This window comes from Opisthorchis viverrini (genome assembly GCF_000715545.1).
Source record: "Opisthorchis viverrini unplaced genomic scaffold opera_v5_62, whole genome shotgun sequence".
Taxonomy (NCBI): Eukaryota; Metazoa; Platyhelminthes; class Trematoda; order Opisthorchiida; family Opisthorchiidae; genus Opisthorchis; species Opisthorchis viverrini.
This window is the reverse complement of record NW_008751718.1, coordinates 1,325,256-1,347,829: the sequence shown is the minus strand read 5'-3', so window position 1 is coordinate 1,347,829 and position 22,574 is coordinate 1,325,256. Positions and strand designations below refer to the sequence as shown.

Sequence of the window (22,574 nt, the reverse complement as noted above, 5' to 3'; positions counted from 1 at the left end):
GATGTTAATCCATCAGGATAAATATTTACGAAAGAGCGAAACAGTGTGTCTTGAAAACTATTTTTCGACTCAATAGGACCATTTTATTGTGACTTGCCTGAACTAGTTCAGATGATCTCGTGGAGGACCAAACGGCATCCTTAAATCTGGTGTGCTCTTATATAGGGGCCCATTGTCTGACGTCCTTTCGCTGCGTACCTTTCTATGGATAACCAAAAGCCTCGTAGAGAAGCTAGTTTACTTGAACTATTTGTGACACTTATATGAAAGTGAATCACACCTGAAATATTTCATAATTCATTCAGGGCAGCAATATAATTATATGCACCAAGTAAAAGTGTCAACAACACTACACTTGCTACGGCCCCACAAGATATCTGGTACCTTTTTTATGCTGGACGGACTCTGACTTTCACAATAACCACGTTGGATAACTATTGGGATTCCATAAATTTTGGCAACTAAGTAACCAGAGGACAGTCCAGCCGTCTAATAACATGATTGTTGTTTATACTGGACTCAAGAACTGTGGTTATTCCGATTCGGAGACCACTTGAAGCGAGTGAAATTTATTTTCCGATAGGTTAGTTCCATCGAAGTTGGATCTTTTGGCTTGAAAGGAAGGAAACTGAATAGAACGAAAAGGGACATTAAACTTTATATCACCTAGCTCCTCATAGTTTGTTATTAGTTTTTAAGGGTTGAAAACGATGACTTTCTAGAGTTTTATTTTGTAACAATCGGCGTCTCCTTCTAGAGGAATAGTTCACGAAAGAGCACTTTTTCGATTCCTTGAAGTTTCGTCTAAATGGAAATCAGTATGGTTGCTCTCTTTGGGTTTTCTCAGCGGACTACCCTATGTGATTGACTAAACAGGCGTTGTGACACGGGTTAGACACCTACATGTGTCTGCGAATCGAAGGACTGATTCGATCGTGACTGACAGTCTAGACCATTTGCCACAATCAGATAAGGGCTGATTTTGCTGCCGTCATATAAAGAATAACAGGAGCGCTAACGCGCTGCTTCCTCAGTTCAACTCCTTTGAAATACGTTTAGAGCTTTTATACAGTCGTACAAGGGTCACCTTGATTCGTGCTCATGATATTGAAATGAACAGATTCCTGTGCCTTTGGTAGCACTTTTGCTGTAGTTGACTCGTTACACTAATGCTTCTACGGGCGCAAATTAATTATCATCGGCTGTACAATTTTAATTTGGTTTGGTCAGGCCTGGGGTTGTAGAGTTTCTGAAGACCATGAACCAGTTTGGCAAAACGTGCTTCAGTGGTACTATTTCAGCAGGGTAATCTTAAACTACGACAGGAAATACGTGCAAATGTATTGAACCCGGTAATAGTTTGTTACTTTTTCAGGTAAACTAGTAGAATAAGATACCAAGTATGGATTAAACGCATCTCCGATTTGCACTATAGAGGGGCATTTGTGTCGCGTGTGAGTCGAATATTTCACAGCTGGGCACTTTGTTGTCGCTGGTGGAAATAGCCTTTATGAAGGGATGGCCTGTGCTCAGAATTTCCTAAATGAGTTTGCGCTATATCAGTTCGTTAGCCTCAGACTTTCAGTGCTTTACTACATATACTAGGGCGTGCCTTAATACTTACTTTACAATATGAAAAACTGTTTGATTCCCCAAATCCGTGGCTATGATACATTTCAGGCGTTATTAGTTGCGGGATTCTGTAGAGTGCACATAGACATGAATCTCGTTCGAACCGTCGTCCTCCTATCCTGGCGCAATCATTGTGGCGAGTCCACACCAAAGGAGGGGATGCACTCAAATAGAGTTTCTCTCTTATTAGAGCTAGCCAACAGTCCATATCCGTGCAGGGAGTTTGAACTCCACTCTGGCATGTCAGGCGGGCATGCCATCACCACTCCACCAGTGCACGCTGGACTCATCCGAATTTTTACGTCTGGCATAGCGCCACAGACGCTTGAAACCTGTTGGACACATTTTGTTTAAGGTCTTAGTGGTACATTTGGCAAGATAAGACTGGTGCATTCAGTAGGATACATTCGGTATTCACACAAAAAAGCTTTTGTGTTTCTCTTGATTCGGACTCCAGCTAGATTACTAAAGCACCAATAGGCGCCGAATATAAAATCACTTATAACCATCCTCACGAAAAGAGTGGATATTAGGTGGTCAAAATCGGGTTTATGTGCGGTTATGCCACAGTCGTATAAATCTCTATGGTTTGAATAGGACATTAACAACTAATGGGTTACTGGGGATAGCTTGGCCTATGCATTCGATTCAGGATTGCCTTAATCGTTGAAAACGTGGAAGAAATTCACACATATTCTATCATGTTCACATATGATCATTCATGGAAAGGATCACCAAGTCACTTAAGACTTATGTGCAAATTCTGCTCAGCAACTAACAACAGAAGACAAGGTTTTTCCCCAAAACCGTTATAAATTGCAAACATTGATCTCGAAGCGCTGTTTGCATAGTGATGTGACCAGTAATTCCAGTAAACATTCAAATCTGCTCCTTGGTTTTGCCATTGTTTGGTTTAGCAAGATTGGGTCCCCCAAAATAAATACTACTTGGGTTGCCACCGAAAGCCGTGATCACACTGGACACCACAGACGTCAAGTAGTATGACCACACACTATGTGTTCTATGTCACATATTTACAGGTATGTTGTACCGCACTTACCCTAGCATAAGAGGGATCAGAAAATTAAGTAAAATTCATTTCTTTTGGAGGCAAAAATGTGGGTCGTGCAGGTGGATTCCAGTCGCCTCTGCTGGTGCCATTTACGCTAGTATTGATTGCAAAGGCGACTGGAACCTGACTTCATGACCCATAACTTTGCGTCAAAGAGAAATTCATTTCATTGAAGTCAGTTTATCTAATTTTCAACTGACCGACTTGATCAACCAATCAGCGTTTATGAGATTTCAACGCACAAAGCTTTGTAACCTTCAGACACTGGACTTCTACAGTTCATTTTTTGTAGAAAACCTTGATAAAAGTTGCCCACAACAGCCGAAGGGCCGGATTATCGCACGTTTTCACTTTAAATTGTTGCATATCAGATAGTGGACTTTCTGCGTAATTACGAGTTGATACCTAGAGATAGAGTACCAAGCGACTCGGCATATTTTCCGTGGAAAACCAGATGTAACCTACCCAAATGTAACGACTAATACCTCCGATTCAGTACATCACTCTAGAATGATGAAATAAAGTATGATAGATAGATTGCCGCATTTTCCACATAGTTGGATTTCCAATTTGGAAAGCAATTTCTAGTATTTTCGAATATAAATTGAATAATTTTTCATTTGCTTGTTGCAGAGTAAGCAACCTCATTAGTGTCTGTTAGTCTACACACACAACAAAATCGTACAACCATTTACTTGGTAACTTGCATTTGACAGCTAGTTTCAAATAACGAGGGCTAAAATTATGGCTAACACCTGCATGACGAAACCAGAAAGCTTTCGGATTCACTAACCACAAGCAAAGCATCCTATCACCCTACCTCTTAGTCCGCTTGGTTTTGTATTACTACTGGTACAAGGTGCTACCGTCTCCTCGAAATAGTCGAGGATACATAGGATATTCTACGAAATAATGGCAAAGGGACCGATTCCGTGAACTAAATTAGGTGATCCGAATGGAAACAAATCTATAGTTTGGTTGGAAAATGGGAGATTTGCACATTCAGAGCCAAAACTGTCTAATAATTTTTAGGGTTAGGCGACTACAAGCGAGTGATTTCATGACATATGAAGTTACAACACTAATGTAAAAAGATCGATTTTTACTAGATGCTAACTGCAGATGAGGCTGGAAAAGGTATTTGTATCCTTTTGGCTCAGTGTACTCTACTGTCCACACGCCCGAACGGATGAGAAAATAGTACGGATAATTGCTGAAAAGCTTTAAGATCAGGCTATATCTTTTTCCAAAAACCATTGTTGGAACTCACGTTGCGGCACAAAATGCCTGAACCTAGATAAGCATTAGGGTTTAGCTTAGACACTGGGTAGAATGCTCATCGAAATGATTCATTCTATGCATAGCGAACATTGTAACTTTGCGTACGTCAACGGCTAAAGTTTTACGGTGTTAGTAATACGACTGCGTTAGAATTTTTCCGTCACACATTCACTAAGGAACACAAGCACTGAACCACTGTCAAGTTACCGAATTTCACTCTGGAACGCATACTTATGCAAGGCAACGAATAATAGACACTAAATGCTTGATTCCTATTCTAATGCTGTCGCAATCCAAGCGAACAGATTTGTTGAAGCACATAAATCATTTTGTTTCGTCTAGTCAGCAGTCAACTGGAAGTTAAAGAGCGGACATCGTTACGTGAGATTTTCGCTGTCGTTTCAACTGTGCTCCACATGTGAGTTTCCAGAGGAGAGAGTATAACCTATTTATGTACCACATCCAGTTTCCTGCAAAGCTTCAATGTTCTGGCTTGAAAATTTCAGAAACCGTGTTTCCACACCGGCATAATCTAATATGAACCGGGAAATCAAACTGTGAACCAGGATGAGTGACATTTTAGTCAGTCTGGAGTTGACTGTGGTGGGATTCTCACCAGGCATATAAATACTGTAGCACCAGGGATGGTCGCCTGTTTTACCGCAAAGTGTGTCCAGAATCCACGCTTCACAATACGGCTTTGTGAAAGGAAGGGCAGTAGTACTTGATCCTAGAAATCTCAGATAAAGGGAAGTACTCCCTTAAGCAGGTACAAGTGCTAATGAACACAGAATTTGTGTTGGACAAACGATTTTATTCAGAGAGAAAACTCCCTCTACGCACTGATCAGTCTTTTTGAAAACCCTATCAACTGGTACCTCAGTGTAGTTTCTTTAACCTTGAGAAAAAATGAGAATGTACACTGGCGACTAAACCAAAAGGTTTGAATAAAACAATGCAATATTTACGTCTGAATCTGTTTACACGTCACAAATTCATTACACAAATGTTTCAGAATCTTAGTTATACCCTAACCAGTGTCATCAGTCACCAAAATCAGTCGCCCTGAGCCAATGCGAGATCTGATGGAGCCGTTTCGTTTCTGAATATTTCTGAAAACATGCTATGAAAGCCAACTTCCTTGATCCTAGAATATTGCATTGCTCTCGAAGATCGTGAGATGCAAATGTTGAGTCAGATGCAGTCATCGATTGTCATATTACCATGAGTGTAGGGATTTTATAAAACGAAGCAAACAGTCTGCCTGACGACTCCATCTGTCATGCTTCCCGAATTAAACGATCGTATCACCGTACAAGGGAACCAAAATTGATATAAAAACACGTATGTCTGAAAGCTTTCCCCATTGACTATCACAGAATGGTACAGGATCACCCAGGAGCGTTACAGTAACCCACTTGGTGGTACGGATCACACAGTAGACACTAAAGCCATCAAAACTAGTGCATCAAGTTGCACTCCACGCTTCAAGTACGTACACACATTGTGGAAAATGCTGAAGCAATTAGCATCAGAATAAGTGTATCCAGCTGGTGCTGGACACAGCTGGGGACTAAAGCATCCTAGTTGAATTAACCTGGTACTCATGACAGAAGGAGTTAGTTTTTTCAGTTAAAACGCCAAATGGAGCTTGACAGCTATGTGCACAAGCTTGCTACTAGACACTTGATGGAAACGAAGTGACATTTTGTTTGTTTTCTATGAGATTCCGTATTTGTTCCTCATTTTTTCGTATACATCGCGACCAGCTGATGTCTTCTTGAAAACAGTGTAAACCCCTTTTACAACAGCAAGTATCTAGTAAGTATTCCACTTAAGTAGGTTTTTGTCTAATACGGAAGAGTCTTGATCGTCCGTCGGCTGCGGTTCGTAATCAGGAGAAGTCAGATGGCACAAATTACTAGACACTCAAAAATTTAAATTCAGTGAGACCCAAAAAGTTGCTCAGAAAACACTCCGTAATGGTGCTCCGGGCCCGTCTAAGTGCATTAAATCTGTTCTAAAGTCTGTGAAATGCCTCAAGCGAAATTCTTCCTGATTAAACTTAGTGCAGTCTCACATACTAGATTTTTTATCTTGTCACATGTCCAGCATCTGCTTTTCAATTGTACCTTCAAATTCCACATGTACACGAGGAAGATCTCTAATTTTACCAGTTCCATCACCTGACTCGTCAATGGGATTTCCTAATTATTTCGTCCGTTATTTGTTCCTCCCAGGTTTCTAAGAAAGCTTCAAAAATCAACAGAAAAAGATAACTCGTGCAGGCTAGTGGACTGTTCATGGTACGGCTGAATCTAGTGAGACTTTGTAACTTTATTTTTATGCCATGGCAGGGTTTTGTGAGTCAAGTAAACCAAATTGAATGATATCCTTGGCAACTTGGCGTGAAACCCTTGTGTTGCATGTCAGCATAAGCGCTGTATTGATTTAGCACGTACTTTGGTAGACATCCACGTGCGGTTAGTAGGACCGTTATTTCAGCTGTGATCATCAGGGACTTTCTTAGCTCATTTAAAACTCAACCAGAGTGACCATTAAATGAGTTACTACTATACGGTTGGGTGGCATCTGTGAACAACAACCTAATCAGGGGGAGATTTAGAAATTTTCGTGACTTCCTCCTTTAAATGAAGTCAATCTATGCTGGAAAGCCGAGAAGGACTGTACAGCTGTTTCATTCTCATTAGGAATCATCATCAGTGTGCATATCATGTGACTCCAAAGTGTATCAAACCCGCAAATTCCCGACTACCAGTTTGAACTCTTACACTTCCGACGACGAGCGACTCGTGGTTTCAGCATATAGACGAGGAATGGTATAATTGTACCAACCAAATAAGCTCGTACACGTATGCTGGAATGTGGGACGGCTTTCCAATGAAAATCACATGAAGATATTGCTGTCCGAAAGACTCACGGCGGCCTGATTTGTCCTGTCCCAGACGGGTACATTATCATTATCGCCTTTTATGGACTCAATGCTTCATCCACCAATAAAAAATATCGGGTGTCACAATGAAGTTTCACGTGAGCATGGTATGTTGGGAAGCATGTGTTTTTTGGAATTCCTAGCCGAAGCGTTTGACAATCATAAACAACACTAATGAAAGAATAGAATCGTGCGACCTCATCTAAGGTCATGATGAGGTAAAGAAACTCGACATTGTTCCTGTACGAATCCCTATAATTATTCCACTTCTCGTGCAGTCACCTCAGAGGTCGTTCACTGACATTCGATCACGCTTGAGCTTTATATTATGGAACACCGATTAGGTTTTGGTAAGCAGGTTACACTTGTAAGAAGTTTTTCAATTCCAAACCGTTTTGAAGAAGATCATAGTAATGGTGGAGTCACTTTGAGAAGGATAGGTGAACTTCAAGTAAACGTAAGTTGCTATAGGTCAGCTCTGGTCAAAATGCATTACCTTCCCTTATATGTGATTGCAATTTTCTATTCTTTTAGTGCTAACTGCCTAAGCGGATTATGGTTGTACATTCACCAAGCCCAATCTGCTACCGCTGTGATACTGGAACAGTTGTTCACTCGTGGATGTGAATGGGTTCAAAATAAATTGATGAGGTCCTGGACAAAAATCCACCTACTTACATTCGATACCAAGTAATTTCGCTGCAGTCTGGTAATCGGGATGAAAGCATTTAATGGGGATCCAGCTCATTCCCTTGTACAACTTCGTAGCGTTGGTTGTATTCTGCCTTCAGACCAATGCGAACTATGAAAATAGTCTGCCGCGGAGTGATAATGTTACCTGTGCACTGCGGGACTTTCTGATTTTCAGGCTGGCACTCACGAAACTTTATGTTCGTAGACCACGTATAAAACGCCACTTGTCTCTTATGAAAGAGCAACCAAACAGGTACATTAGATTTAGTTTTTCCTTGGTATGCTAAGCCATACATTGTGTGAAACTCAGAGATATATTGCGCAACTGTAGTTGTGAAAAAAACCTGTTTCTACTGACGTAACCAAAGCTACGCCTTGCATTTCACCCAGTTTTGAACTTTCCACTCCTGTCCTGCACCTTTCATCTCTTCTGGTTCACAATATATTCACCCTGTAGAGTTGCAAGGATATCAGGTGATCTGTCACCTCTGGATTATGAAGCGGGTTAATCCAGTGCATTGAGAGGTGCTGCTGCTGGGTAAGTTGCGAAACTATTCTTATTTGGGGAAATTTATTATTACTACGTTGTCCATATTGTACTAACAACAACATAACCTACAATGGCATGATAGGATGAAGGTGGATCTCACGCCGTAACCTAAAATAATTTGTAGGATTATCCGAATATACACTCACCTGCAAACTAATTTGATTGCAGGAAATTAGCGAATATACACTCATTTGCAAACTAACTTGGTTCTTTCGAGAGACTCACCTGAAACCCAGCTGAATCTCTCGAAAGAACCAAATTAGTTTGCAGATGAGTGTATATTTGCTAATCTCGTGCAATTTGGTTTCAAGTAGAACATAAGGTTGACGGAAACTCGGGGACTGCGCCTACCTGATGAGCCCCAAGAAGGGCGAAACCGGTCGTGTGCTGTCAATGGATTTTCAGCAACCTTATTGCAAATATACTTGTAGGATTATCCGTTTTGTTGGCTACTTCACTCCTAGTGGTTGGAATGCACGGAATGTGAATAAAAGCTTTTTTAGTAAAACAAGAAGAATTTACAGAAACATTAATTGGGGTGTATAGCTCGAAATTCTGCTTAACTTATGGTAGAGACAGGTACAAACGTCCAGGCGACAACATGCTCAATTAGGTGTATGAATGTGAGTGTCACGCACGTGTGTGCAAAGCTCGCTTCCGTTCGTTCTATGTTCTTCTATCCAGATTTACATCAGATAAGTATTGTTCAGCAGTGTACACACAAGGTTTATCGCAAACCGCGCCGCTCGAAAAATTACCGTTGACTGAATTTACATGCCCTGGCTATACGCTTTCCGTGCTGTCTTATCTTTCGTCTAAAAATTATTGTGATCGTTCGGTCTCATGAGTTGTCAGTTCTGTTGATCAGTGCCGACGGCTGACGTAATGCGATACTGGTGTAACCCAGCCAATGGAATCTTCAAATGAGTCAACCAATTGAGATGCATACAACTGCAGACTAGGTAAGGACAAAATTGTCTTGATGGGTCAGCCGCACTACCGGGCCAACGCGACTGTACCAGTCTTGGCGTCATCGCTGCTCAATCCAAAGACGTCAGGGTAGGTTGGCAGGTGCCTCCAGGCACCACACCTGTCTTACTTCATGCTGTATCCCACACAGCCACGACAAAATCCGTACTTGTCTTCGGTTGGATTGTTTTCTTGCTTCACTTATCTATGCCATTGTAGTTCCCACGGTTTCAGCCTTGATTTTTGCTCCCTGTCACTTACCCAAATCGTTATGCCCCGGATTGTACGGTTAGGAATGCGGGCACGAATTGTACTGTCGGTCGTTTACACGTCTTTAGATTTCGTGATTAGGTGGACAATTAGCTTTCTCAAACGACGACAGGACAAACCTGCTGATAAAAGATGGGGGGTTTTCTTAGAATGGATACGCCACGTCTGTTGATTTGGTATGCCATTAGGTGAAATTTGACGTTCAGAACTGTTCGCATTTGATTGAAAAATCCAAGTGACGAATTATGCCGTCATTCAGTCCCTTGTCCTTGAGGGAATATCACGAAGAAATTGCGTAGCTCTCCCAACTTTGAAAGTATGACAACATCGTGATGGTATGTACTGTTTGCACTGTATAGCTTTTTCCTCACCGACACAAACTTAACGACTATCCCTTATCAACTACCAAGAGTAAGGGAACTCCAGCACTCCGCAGCTCTAAACTGGACAAGAAACCAGATGAGTATTTGAAAGAAGCAGCAGGAGAGCCCGATTCAAAAGGACACAGGCGTGATTGCAGATGTCACCCAGCCAGTAAATCAAAGTACGAAATTAACCAGCAAAAGCAGGGAGACCGGCCATTACAATGGAGGAAATATTGTAATGCATCTAATCAATCAACCTCAAAGTAATGCAAGTTGAGACGGGACCGATCAAAGTTGCTCAACAACCAGTGAACTCATTCGAGCTACCAGCATGTCGACATGTTCAATCACTGTTGCTATCTGAGTGGAACAAATCTAGCTGGCTTCAGTATGCGTGTGCACCGAAATGATTTCCAACCTTGTATTCGGTAGGAAGTCATAATCGTTGGTGTTGCAGCTAATAGCTGTCAGGTCAACGTGGCTGTTGAATTTACTAAGTATGCCAAACCACCGTTAAATAAATAGCAGTGTTATTCTATTCCAAACAATCGCTAGGGTACTGTTTACACTGGTCGGGCCATGGTTTGGTAACGTGAAATAAAACCGGCATCAGCCAAAACGATGGCTCTGGAACCTTGACACCCTTAAGACCGGGGCCCATGAACGTAGCTGAAAGCCCTTCCATATGTGGCACGTATTTGATCCTAGTGGATAGTATGCTGTCAATTCTTGTTTAGGCTGTCCAGCAAAGGTTGTTCCATCGTTGTACATCAACTTGGAATAAATTCACGAAGAACGCCAGCCGAAACCAAAGGATGATGCCTTATATTGATATGGTGACTATGTATGCACATTTCGGCGATATTTCAAGGAGTTAGGCTCTTCATTCTTTGTCATTTTCTCCAAGGGCGCAAAACTTCCTGGTACTACTTTCCTACCGTTTTTAGTTCCCGCCGCTCTGCAGAAGCTTCATTTCTCATGGTTTTATGGTAAGTAGATGCCAGTACGTATTTTTGATGCGTGGCTCTCATTAGCGAACTTGTCGTTATCTTAATTTCATCGGTCCCATCATCCGGAAGATGATCAGTAAAATGTGTACAAAAATGCACTACCACGAAGTAAGTTACCAGTTTCAACAATGGGCACTGGACTAGATGGAAGGACAAACAACATAGTCGTAATTTGATTTCAACTTAGATGGAACGCAACTCACAGAAGACGAAGTGTGACGTTTTGAGGCTTGAAAATTTGATTTCGGATGATCGCTAAAACCAGATGTCACTTGTCATAAGGTGGCCTACTGGTTAAACAGCCCCTACTTTAATGACTGGGTCTTTCCTTCGCATGAGTGCCCCTAGATTGACTGCCAGCCCACCATAAAAATAAAATGTACATAGTTGTTTGTAGCTGCGGGATTTGTAGGACTCACATTCACGTTTTGTCGTTTGAAAAACCATTCTCGTGTCTACAGGTTTGCGCCGGAAGTTAAATGTTCGGAGCTCCAGATAGGACCAAGTATGCACAGTATTATTGAGCTCTAACAAAAGCGAAACTCACGTCCAATGCTGTTCTCTTTGGGTATGGACTGACCAGAACAATTGCATTGGGACTGAATAAGGAATGTTCATAGCTGAACGATGCGAATGTGAATACCGTATGCAAATTTAGCAGATGTACAATCATTTGCAAATCGCTCCGTTGTTAACTGGAACTCCAATTAAGAGTGGCCGCAATAAGTCCGCAAAGTTTACGCTTATCAGATGAGCCCCACGAGGGGTGAACCCTATAGTGCACTGTCAAAGCTCTTTCAGCAACGTTATAAACGTCGTTGGTTCGAGAAATATTTATACATTTGCATCAAAGAATATACGTTAAATGGTAGACGTAAGCAAGAATGGCACGGACCTTACCGCGCTCCGTTCAAAACACAAAACGACAGTGTGTGTAAAGTTCCTGAATCAAATGGAAGTAATAATAACCATACAACATTCTAGTAATATGCGTAACTTAGTGTGATTAGTTTTGTCCGATAATGATTATGGCGGAATTTATTTTGATGTGGCATATCTGAATTGACATCTTATCACACCTAGGAAAAGCCATTATATCCATGTCTATTGTCGGAAGGCCGTACATTTGCCACAAAATTCCCTCATCACAAGACCGCAGTCCTATTCGGATGTCTTGGAATCAGGGTCATAGTGAAGCAACAGCAAGTTCCTCAGAGGAAGTACACAGGGGCGTAGGCGATCTCAGATTTGTTCTGCACCAATGGACTTATCTGGTCTTTCTTGATATTCTTGTTTTTTAGTCCTCCTGAACTCACTTCTGAGAACTCCAAAAACCTCTTGTTCAGTTGATTGCCAAGTGCTCTTTTTTACATGCGATTTAACTATTTCTGAATATGCTTGTCACCTTCATTTAAGAGTTTATGGTATGGTACCTGATCACCTCTACAATGATGTATCGATGGAATTCTGATGATATTGGGCTAAAATTAGTGCAAAATTGGTAGTGCGTCTTGCCTTCAGTAGAGTTTCACTAAATATTCCCAGGAAGCTTGGATGTTTTAGAGTGGAAGTCACCGGAGCACCTGATGGTAAATTGCGGAACATTAGTATAGTTGTTTCTTCTGTTCCATTTTTTGAGAACCAGTGGGGATAATCAAAATCATACAACTTTAAAGTTACGCAAGGTTTCACGATGAAAATGTTTTACGTAGCAGGAGATAAACGAAGTGTAGCTCAGGGAGAAAGTGTGGTTGAAATCTCAATTTTTGCACTGATTGCACACTGACGCGTAAATATATATGGTGTTACAGTGAACACTCGCTGGACTCGTTGGAATCGTATAGTATTCGAATACAGCTAGTGTCGTCTAATTTGCCGATGATTTATAACGCGGAAGGCTAGGACATCGGATCATGGGCTGACTTAAATCCTAAAATAATTTTGCAAACAGCCTGGAAACAAGTACCAGTTTTGTGGAGACCAATCGAACAAGAAATATATGCCAGAGGTCGCTCGGAAAATTATACGAAAACGTCGTAAATAAGGTGAAAAAAATCGAAGTTCGAAACAGGGGCTTGAATGCATCATTCAAGTGTACTCGCTATTTCTGTGCTGTCCGTCGTTTCTCGGTGTCACACTGTTATCCTTGTTCAACCGTTCGTTTCATTAATCTCCTTGCTTCCAGAACACCAAAAGTGAAAACTTCACCGATGAAACTGATCTCTTTGGTTGCTTAAAATTTAGCTTCGTGTACAAAAGGCACTATTCCTTTGTGTCGGTATGATTTGTTGCTTCTCTAAAGGTCCCATGATAATTCAAAGCATTCGTGGTGTTCCTAGGTGGACCGAAGACCAAACTCACCGAAATTCCGAAACCGAATGTAAGTTCTGGAGAGCAGCCCTGGTTGAAAAGGACTTGACGATTTGTTTCGTTTCATGGATTTATATTTCTCATGACCCAGTGATCCTGAATTCCCGCTAGTTCTTCAAGAAACAAAGGCTGATTTTTCGCCACAGATTTTGTGACCAGTTATCAGTGAATCGAAGCCATGGTCCACAAAATAGAAACCCAAACTTTGGCAAAACACACAAGATACTTTCTAATAAGAAATTCTCGTACCGTCGTCAGCAGTTCCGAAGTTTCGTGGCCAGACCAACTGAGCCCCCTAACAAGAAAAGCTTCTGACACCAAGCGTTCTAAGTATGGCCAAATGGCGCATTAAAATTGGGCCTTCTCATTACTCAGGGGACGTATTCTCAGAACAAGGAATGGGTCTCTGTTCGCTCACGGTGTGCAATGTTGGACTTTTTGATAATCCGGTGGATGAGGAGCGGCGTCGAACAAAACAGACTACATCCATTTGCATACCAATTTAGTTCTGACACCAGACTCACCTGGAACCCAGGAGGATGTCTCGTTTATGATTTTTTTCAGTTCCGCGAACCTGGAAAGCGCAACCTAAGTTTACTGTATTTTACTCCCCGAGGGACAGCGTCCCGAGACCATTTCCACCGGTATTTCGTGCAGAGAACGAAATCATTATAAACCAGGAGATGATGCATTTATTTCAATTGGTCAAAGTCGGCATGGCCAAATTACAAATTTCATTAGGGACATGACAGCTTCGTTAAAAAGTTCTTCAGTACTCCTCACGATAATCACGATAGATTTGATCATCAACAAGCTGTTCACTTGAAGTTTCACAAATAAAAGATGAATGAATTGAAAAGCCTTGGGAAAGCAATTTCTTATCACAGCTCTTTGGGTGGAACGAACATAGTTCGATTGTTATTTGATCAGTTTCGAACTTCAAGAGCCGGTTACTTTTGCTATACACCTTTCCTTGAATTTTCCCCCTAGACGAGGTACATGTTTTCGAGAAAATCTAAGAGTTTTGAATTCTCCAAAACATTAATCCATCAAATTAACGAGGAACAAAATGTTGACAGAGTCAACATAGCGACATGAACTCCGTAGAAGCAAGATTATTTCGGGCTGATTGCTACTCTACTTGACAAGAGGTATCGTATGTGGGGTGGAATTTTAGAACTTACAAGCAGGATAAGCTTTCGAAATGCCTAATAATTGGTCCTGCGAACAGTACAGTTTAATTTTTCGTGGAAGATAATATAGATGAGCCACGGTGTTTTGCCAACAATTCTTTGCAGGCCCAGTTTGGTTCATGGTACAACCATTGGATGATGTCCCTTGCTCTCGAAAGCTGAACAAAATCGAAATGAAGTATATCGTGATGACTGATCCGGTGGATATGGGTTTCTGTCCTGGTACCTGGAGAAATAATCCTCAACTTCACTGAACCTCGTGTGGACGAAGTTGACTCAGCATTCGGGGGATGTTGGTGAAATTAATATCATGGCGCTTGCATGATTGCTGTGTCTTTAAGTGATCCGATGCTCAGACCAGTATAAGCTAACAATCGTTGGGTTGTAGAAAAGATCCACCCAGGACAGTTGTTCAAATCGAGTGAATCAACAAGGCGGAAGCACGTTCCGGTTCTCTGATCCTGGGCACAAACAGCTGAAGGTTCAGAGTTAGATTCAAACTATTGGCCTTTCGTTCAGTAGTTCCGGGCGGTAGCCTCTTGGCTATCTCAAGTTCCTCATTGACATTTGCTTTCACAAACAAGAAGGTATGTTTTGAAAGCGACGTATGTTTTGTGGCAATACTACTCTCTTTTGCAGGTATATAACCTTAAACTAAGTGGTAAGTTCCCTAAATAGGTAGGCAATCACCATCAAACGCGAAATCTTGTTCAGCATTAATCACCAAGGCTGGGATATGCGGCGTGGTTAAGTCACGAAACGAAAGACGATAGCCTGTCCCGAAATGAGATCAAAGTGAAACAGTGCTGTCCGCGGAGTTCAGTCACATACATCAGCAAAGCAGCTCTAACGATAGCAACACTCGAGTCCATTGCTCCCCCTTTTGGTGTGAACGATTATGACGGGACAGGAAAACGATTCCTCAAAAGAGAGTCATAAGTGTATTCTACAAAAATCCCGCACCCACTATCGCATAAGGTCTAAAAAGAGAGCAACGCTGAATCCCACTTGTTTTCTGAACCGGAGAAGATAATGTTGTTACGAACTTATCACTGGCTTCAAAGTATGCAGTGAATTTGACGTTAACCAATAATGGGTGATAAACATATGTGCTAACATTAGGAAGCATCTATGTACAGCAGGTGAAATAGACAATCTTTGGACCTTAACTCATTACCACCTTCCGAAACTAAACTATTTTGAGGATACTATTTGTTTGGGTAGTGTGTAACTTGCTTGGCGCAGCTTTTGTTCACTGAGACACACAATACTACCAAACCTCACATAGGGAAGATGGGTAGATGGCCTCTATTGAAATGATATATCCTCTGAATCGCTTGGAATAAGTTCAGGGATATTCAGTGGAAATCTCCCACGAGGAGGACACACTCGTCAAATTACTGTGGTATGAATTGTGAAGATATATCGAAGCGTCTTTCAGAAACCACACCTCCAGAAATTGTAGATAAATACGTCACACATTCTGCTTATTTGGATTGTATCTGTCTTCAGGGCAATCCAAACGGATCCAATAACCTATATGGACTCGTCTTTCTTTAAATTATTCAAAGCACTACGCATTTCACACGGGGAAAATTCCTCTCATCCCCTAAAGTTTTCTCGGTTGGGGTATATTTGAGGCTTATTTCGGAGAAAAGGCCTTATTTTGTTTTTACTTGCAAATCTTATACACCTTAATGCATCGGCGATGAAATCAGCGAGCGTCACTAGATTAGTGCATAAGCACCATAGATGAAAAGGCCAACCTGAAAAGCAGTAAGTTTGGTTGTAAGATGCAATTAGACATTAGCAATTAAACATTAATTAAACATTTTTTAAGCACAGACCAATCAGATTACCCTGAAAAAAACTTAAAAGTCGCAACTGAGGAAACATTCGGATTACAAACAGAAGATCCATCGAATCGTGCTACTTATGAATCATCTGCTGGTTGGACAAGGGTTGAAGGGCTGACTTCTGTATTCGTACTCGAATAAAGTTGCTTTCTTGCTCCTCTGGAGTCAGTTCAGATGATCAAAAACGATGCGGCTGTTCTAGCGCATGTCTGGACTTCCTTCGATTAGCCTGCAGAGTGGACAGCGTTTCGCCGATAACCGTTTTTTCAACCTATATACAGGACACGGACGCCGGGCGATTTCTGTTGCAGCCTTCATACCTGTCTAGAGAATAACGGTCTGCTTGCCGAAGTCAATTTAGGTGAATATTCTGTCCACCACACAAGCCGCTACTACACGAAATCACCGATCCGTGCATGCACTAACGTTCCTCTGGGTAAATAGTCAAGTGATGGAATCACGTGACCCCCAAAACATGTGCCAGCTTTCAGACAAACATGGACTGTTCTTCGGTCTCCGAAATAAATTGCGACTGTGGTATCATATATATATATATATTGCTTTGACGCAATATACCACTGCGAATTTCGCTTTCTCAGACCCCAAAAATGAAGCCCCTGGTAGTCCCATTCTATCACGTAAAACCACAGTCACTGTTTTTGTAAATTCTCAGTTCATACAATTGGGTTAATTACGACGAGATTTCAGGGTTGGGATTCTCCTCCCTCCCTCAAATGCCCGCACCTAGTAGGAGGATTTTCCCTGGCGCCACATTCAGCACTCTAACTTGTTAGCTTGGAGAAAGTCAACACCACCTGGCAGTATGATGTTAGGACTGTCGTAACTTGGGTAGATCACAAGTAACCGAAAGTCAACGCATCTCACAAAATAACTGTTAATGAGGCGGTAAATACGCAGTGAATACAGCTCTAATAAAGGGATAGGCCAGCATGTTCATGGCTAAAAGGGAGAACTAAGGAATATACGGATGAAATTGGAATGAATCCAGCTTTAGTTGATGTGGCACTGAACCGTTCTTTCTAGGACCAGCTGTACATAACCCTGGATCGATTCGGTAGCCTACTGGTGAGAATGGTGCATGTCTGTCTTGACTACCCTAAACTGAGAAATATGTTAAGTGGTTCTACTCATACTGTGTAATTTAGACCGTTGTGGTTGCCATCCGAGCGTTTGCGGGTTACATCATTACACAACTAATCTTCTGCTTGCATTACATCTTATTCGCCAAAAATACATTAATACTAGATTTCAGTACTATGACTAAGCTTTCACAAACACACAGCTAACATTTCTCAGAGATCGGTCGGTAAGCAAATTTAAAAAAATTAAAAAAAAGAAACTTAGAAAACTATTTTGTAGTCAGCAAAGCGTCTCCAAATGCACGAGTGACATATCGCCAGTCATTTCTATCTGTCTGTTGAAAGAACCTGCAGGGATACGGGAGTGAAAGGATACCGTGCGGCGGATTGAACACGCTTGTGACTTACTGGGACAACGGTCGACGACCACTACGTACCATGCCACGTGAGATTTGTTGTGTGAAATGAAAGCCCGTACAACCTCTTCCTTAGCGCACAAATCCATCCACCGTATACAAATAATAGCAGTTTCAAGCAGTCTCTAGCCAAAGTGACGTGTAACAATAAAGCAGCCCGCGACCCTGCTTTTGTCAGATATGCTCATACCGACATTTTGCATGTTCATACCAATCCCGTTGACCACACAACACAGGATACTTTAAAACTTTTGCTTTGTAAGTTTTCTGTTTAGACTGCCCTACAAGAGTTACAATATTGAAAAATGCACCTAAAGTTAACTTCAGGAGAAAGTTGATCCTAAAGCACTTGCCTCATTTTGAGAGGCTTAGTAAAATTGAAAGAATTTGGACAAAAAGAAGTAAATGGGATAAATTTCTCTGTCTCAACAGCATACTTAATACATCATTCTTCAATGGCTGGAGATACTGTCAGGATACCAGTACAACTAATCAAGTACCGTGTAAATCAAATCACCAGAACAAAGCCAAACAATTATGGAAGACTCGCGAGGCTACTCAAAATTACCCAACGAAGCATTAGGGTCGTGAAAATAATGACTGCATTAAAAAAGTAACCATAATTCACCAAAGTGTTTCTTGGCAGAACATAAAACCCGTAATGTTGTAGAGCACTGCTCGGTGGCCAGTGTCCGGTTTCGTCCTACTGGCTATTTAACAAGCGAGAGAGGTCTCCGAGATTGCGTCAACCTTACGTTACATTTGAACACCAAATTACAAGCAACTATCGTATTATTCAACCTTGTAAGTCCCACGAAGGGTGAAACCCGCTGATGAATTTGGAATAGTTTTCAGCAACCATGTGGGATCATACGATCGTGGGTCTTGGTAAACCGAATGCTGCACCAAATGATACTTAGGCTCGCTTCTGTGTAGCACATTCTATCATAACTGAGAGATTCAACTTAGGTTTAAGTACGTCTTCCGTTAATATCAACCTGTTCTGCAGCTGAGCTAAGTCTGATAAAAGTAATGTTCTCTGGATGCGGCTTTCATTTCACGGCTGTACTTCTGCATAGAGCTATGGGCTATCATAATGAAAACTGTTTCACCCATATGGCTCCGTACACCTTAACGGAGCATATTTTCCATTGTCATGAATGTACCACATTTTTCGGTAACGCTATTTATCCCCAGATGGATGATATAGCGAACATGAATTTTTAAGTGGAATACCAGAAGACGCCGTGACAGAAAAATTCCTTTAAAATAAGTATCTTTCCTCCACTGTCACTTCAGGTGTGCCTTTGTGTTAGTCGACGAAGGATCCAGTGGTAATATCAGAGGTTTTCAATACAAACCACCTGTCGATAATTTGCCAAGCTCAAAGAGGAAGTTAAATTTAACGTTCCTCGATATTTCTTTCAGCTGAAGGACCTAACATTGCCTTGTTATACATATTTGGGCTGTCCAACACACTCATTTTGGCATTTACTTTCACTGAAATTAGGACGAGGGATGCGCTTAATATTACGCAGCAGAAGACAACCCTTATCAAACTTCGTTTCATTGTCAACATAATAGGAAATGTGTCTGAATATTGGTACCTCGAGTGCATTCAATGGTATTCGATCGCGCGTTTGTTGATCTGTTCGCTGAGCTTGGCCGTTGGTCTGTTCTCTGGAAACTACATAAACGCAAGCACCAAGGGAGGGATACTCACCCAAAAGAGCCATGAAGATGTCTCCTCAGATGGCGACGAAATGTCTGAAAATCATTTGCCAATCTTGGTGGACAGATCGACAGCCACCCGACCAATTACCAGTATTACAAAATACTGATTACTTAGACAGAAGGCACTTGTACACAAGTTTTTCTAACTTGTGGAAAACTTTCCGTCCTCTACATTCTACACTGAAAGGAACATAGTTTAATGTTCATGAGACTTACTTTTCCACCACTCACTAAACCACTAACAAGTGTAATGCATGTAACATATGTAAAACGTAAGTCAACAGCATAACTGTAATGCACACTTGAAAATCTACAAGTTTTTATATCACAAATTTCTGAGTTCGCATAAGGCATGAAAAAACCTAATAAGTATTACCAGCTGGAAGAAATGAACATGAACAGAATACATGGCGTCGTCAACCTTTTTTCAATTGTCGGGCTCTTAATGTCGAGTAGAACCAGTTGTCCAAGTGAACCAAATGCTCAGATGAGAACCCGTGAGACAGCCAAGAAGTGGCTTCTAGTCGTCGGAACATTATGAGGATTCTGGTCAGATCCGAGTAGCTTGACCCAATTTTAGCTCAGTACTATTCTGTTGGGACCTAATATTGAAACACACGACAGTTCACTTTCGACAAAATTGCAGCCAACAAACCGGAGAAGAAAATCACCATTCTGATGTACTTTAACGTGTTCTGTCTAAAAGGGTACCAGGTTAACACGCCATTACCATTACAATATTTCTATATGCAATGGCATTTGGAATTGAAGGGAACATCGATAGTTCAGGCTGTAATGATATCCGCTGGTTTATTCGTTCAGCTGCACAAGTGGATTGCAATAGTCTCATGATCGGTCGAGGCGACCTTATCTCTGCGTTGTGAGTTGAAGGACATTACGTTTGAGAGTGTGCATCCAACCCCATAAAAAGCCAACGGTCTGCAACGCCACTTCCTGATCCCTTTGAAATTCACGACATAGCCGCGTGCGACAGTGTTGATGTCGTCCCTTCGCTGTGAAGCAATCCAAATATTTGCGGTAAGAAAAAGGGTTAGTGGCACGAAGGATTGGCTCGTTTTCTAATGAAACAAGCTGAACGTCCTACTCATTTAGCTTGACGCACATCCGGCTACCTGCGTAACGAAAATCATGCAAATTACTTCACATGATGATTCCAAAAATAGTGCGTTAGGATTGCGCAGGGTTCGTGTTTTGTGTTGTTAAAAAAACTTTCATCTGCGAACACTACAAATTTTTTGGAGCAAAACATCAAAATTTGGTTATTCAATGTATCTAAGTGAACAGTGAGGAGGCACATGGTAACAGCTTAGTTTGAAGAAAGTGGACAAAAACAACCAAGAAACAGATCACTCCATCCAATGCTTTTTTCGCTATTTGTTCTGAGCACGTGATTTGCACCAGAATACAAGGGATCCCTCACTAATTGTGCACACTGGCCGTCCATCAGCCAGGCAGTGTGGAAGATCAAATACTTACGCCCGAAAGTGAACACGGTTAACCTCCGACCAAAGGTATTACGACAAAGGACATCCTAACTTCCTATATGCAATTGCCTCCAGCTGTTGGGGGTCGGAATGTCATATCTGTCAAATACTCACTACTCGCGAAATAATTATAAGACCATAGATTGTTTGTGATGGGTTATTAATTTCATCCCGATATGAACATGATTTCCCACCAAACATGTTTGAAAACGCGTGTTTCCCCCCATATGCGTTCATTTCTATGCTTGTGTATTTGGTGGACATAGGAGAAATTCATGGCCTAGGATGAAACTGGCACCTCGCTGCACGATCGCTTCTATCAAATATGATTAGACTCATATCAAGGAGATACACCATTACCATCATCCTAGACATTTCTCTGTTTTGTGGTTAACTGATCGACTAAGGAGCGAAACCGCCAACCACCAACAGATGTCTTTTCATGTATACTTAGTAAATTTTTATCGCCAAACTACATGATAACAATTTGCCACTAAAAAAACGCGTTCGATACGGTGCTAGAAATGTTCCTCTTACGTGGTAGGATTAGATTTCAGGTAATCTCCAGGGCATTTTTCATAGTTTTAGTTCATCACAAATGAACACTGAACAATCATGTGATTGCAGGGGCGAACTACAAGTGCAAAAATGACGTTCATCACCTTCAGATTAGCAAAGGTCAAGTGAAGTTATTCCTACAGCTGCACCATTCGATTTCCTTTCTCTGAAGCTGCACTACGGTTAGCTGTGGTAGCGCTTTGCTGAAAAAGGTGGAACTAGAAAAGTTGGCTCCGATAATTGTGATTGTCAGGGCAGTTTCCGAGAGCTCATTCGGTCGGCTGATTGCTGCATGCAAATTTGTAACTGAATATGAAAACAAGTTTGACTTATCAAATAAAGTGGTAGAATTTGCCTGCACCTAGTCAAGGTGCACACTTTCATCAAACAAGCAATTTAGGAGAGTTCACTGCAGTATAATCGCGACTGAAAACTCAACAATTGATTTCTTAGCTACGTTTCTAAACTACAGAGCACAAGGTATCTTGCCATAAAATTAAACTACTTTAGTGTAACCCATTATGCCTGTAAATTTCTTAATCTATAACCCACTGACAGTGATGGGAGAGCAATTAGAGACCAGAATAATAAACCTCTAACCCTGCAATGCTCTATACTGAAAGAGGTGTGGGGCTAACTAACTTGCATCTGCAAGAAGGGTTTCTTTTCGTTCAATGGTACTTCTGATCAGCTGAAAAAACCACTCAACCAGTATGTGGTAGATAAAACGAACAATAACAACTGACGGTGGGACAGTCTCTGGCAAAATGCGTATGGTTTGACAAACCTGAAAAAACGTACCGTTCGTTTGTACCCTTTCGGTTATACGTTTATTCCAGTTCACGAAGTCGGTGACGTAAATTATGAGGTAATTAAAGCTAACTCGATCCAAAGGGACATGGACTCTGAACTGTCGTATGAATGTTCATGTTGTGGAGAGCGCAGCGGATTTATGATTAGTTTTCGTGTTTGTTGTTCGGGAACTGTTACCACGCAGAAAGACCATTTTCTTCTTAAAGCAGAGGTTTTTTTGGGTTACTCAGAGCA

At 41.4% G+C, this 22,574-nt stretch overlaps 1 protein-coding gene across 1 annotated transcript in view; it reads left to right on the top strand.

Moving 5' to 3' along the window:
* T265_04016 (hypothetical protein) overlaps window positions 1-22,574 on the top strand; it is a gene marked incomplete at both ends in the record, with an annotated part of 96,488 nt that overhangs the window by 6,371 nt on the left and 67,543 nt on the right. The window contains one exon of the mRNA XM_009168634.1: window positions 10,693-10,774. Coding sequence (XP_009166898.1) covers window positions 10,693-10,774 — 82 coding nt within the window. The remainder of the gene's footprint in view (window positions 1-10,692; window positions 10,775-22,574) is intronic.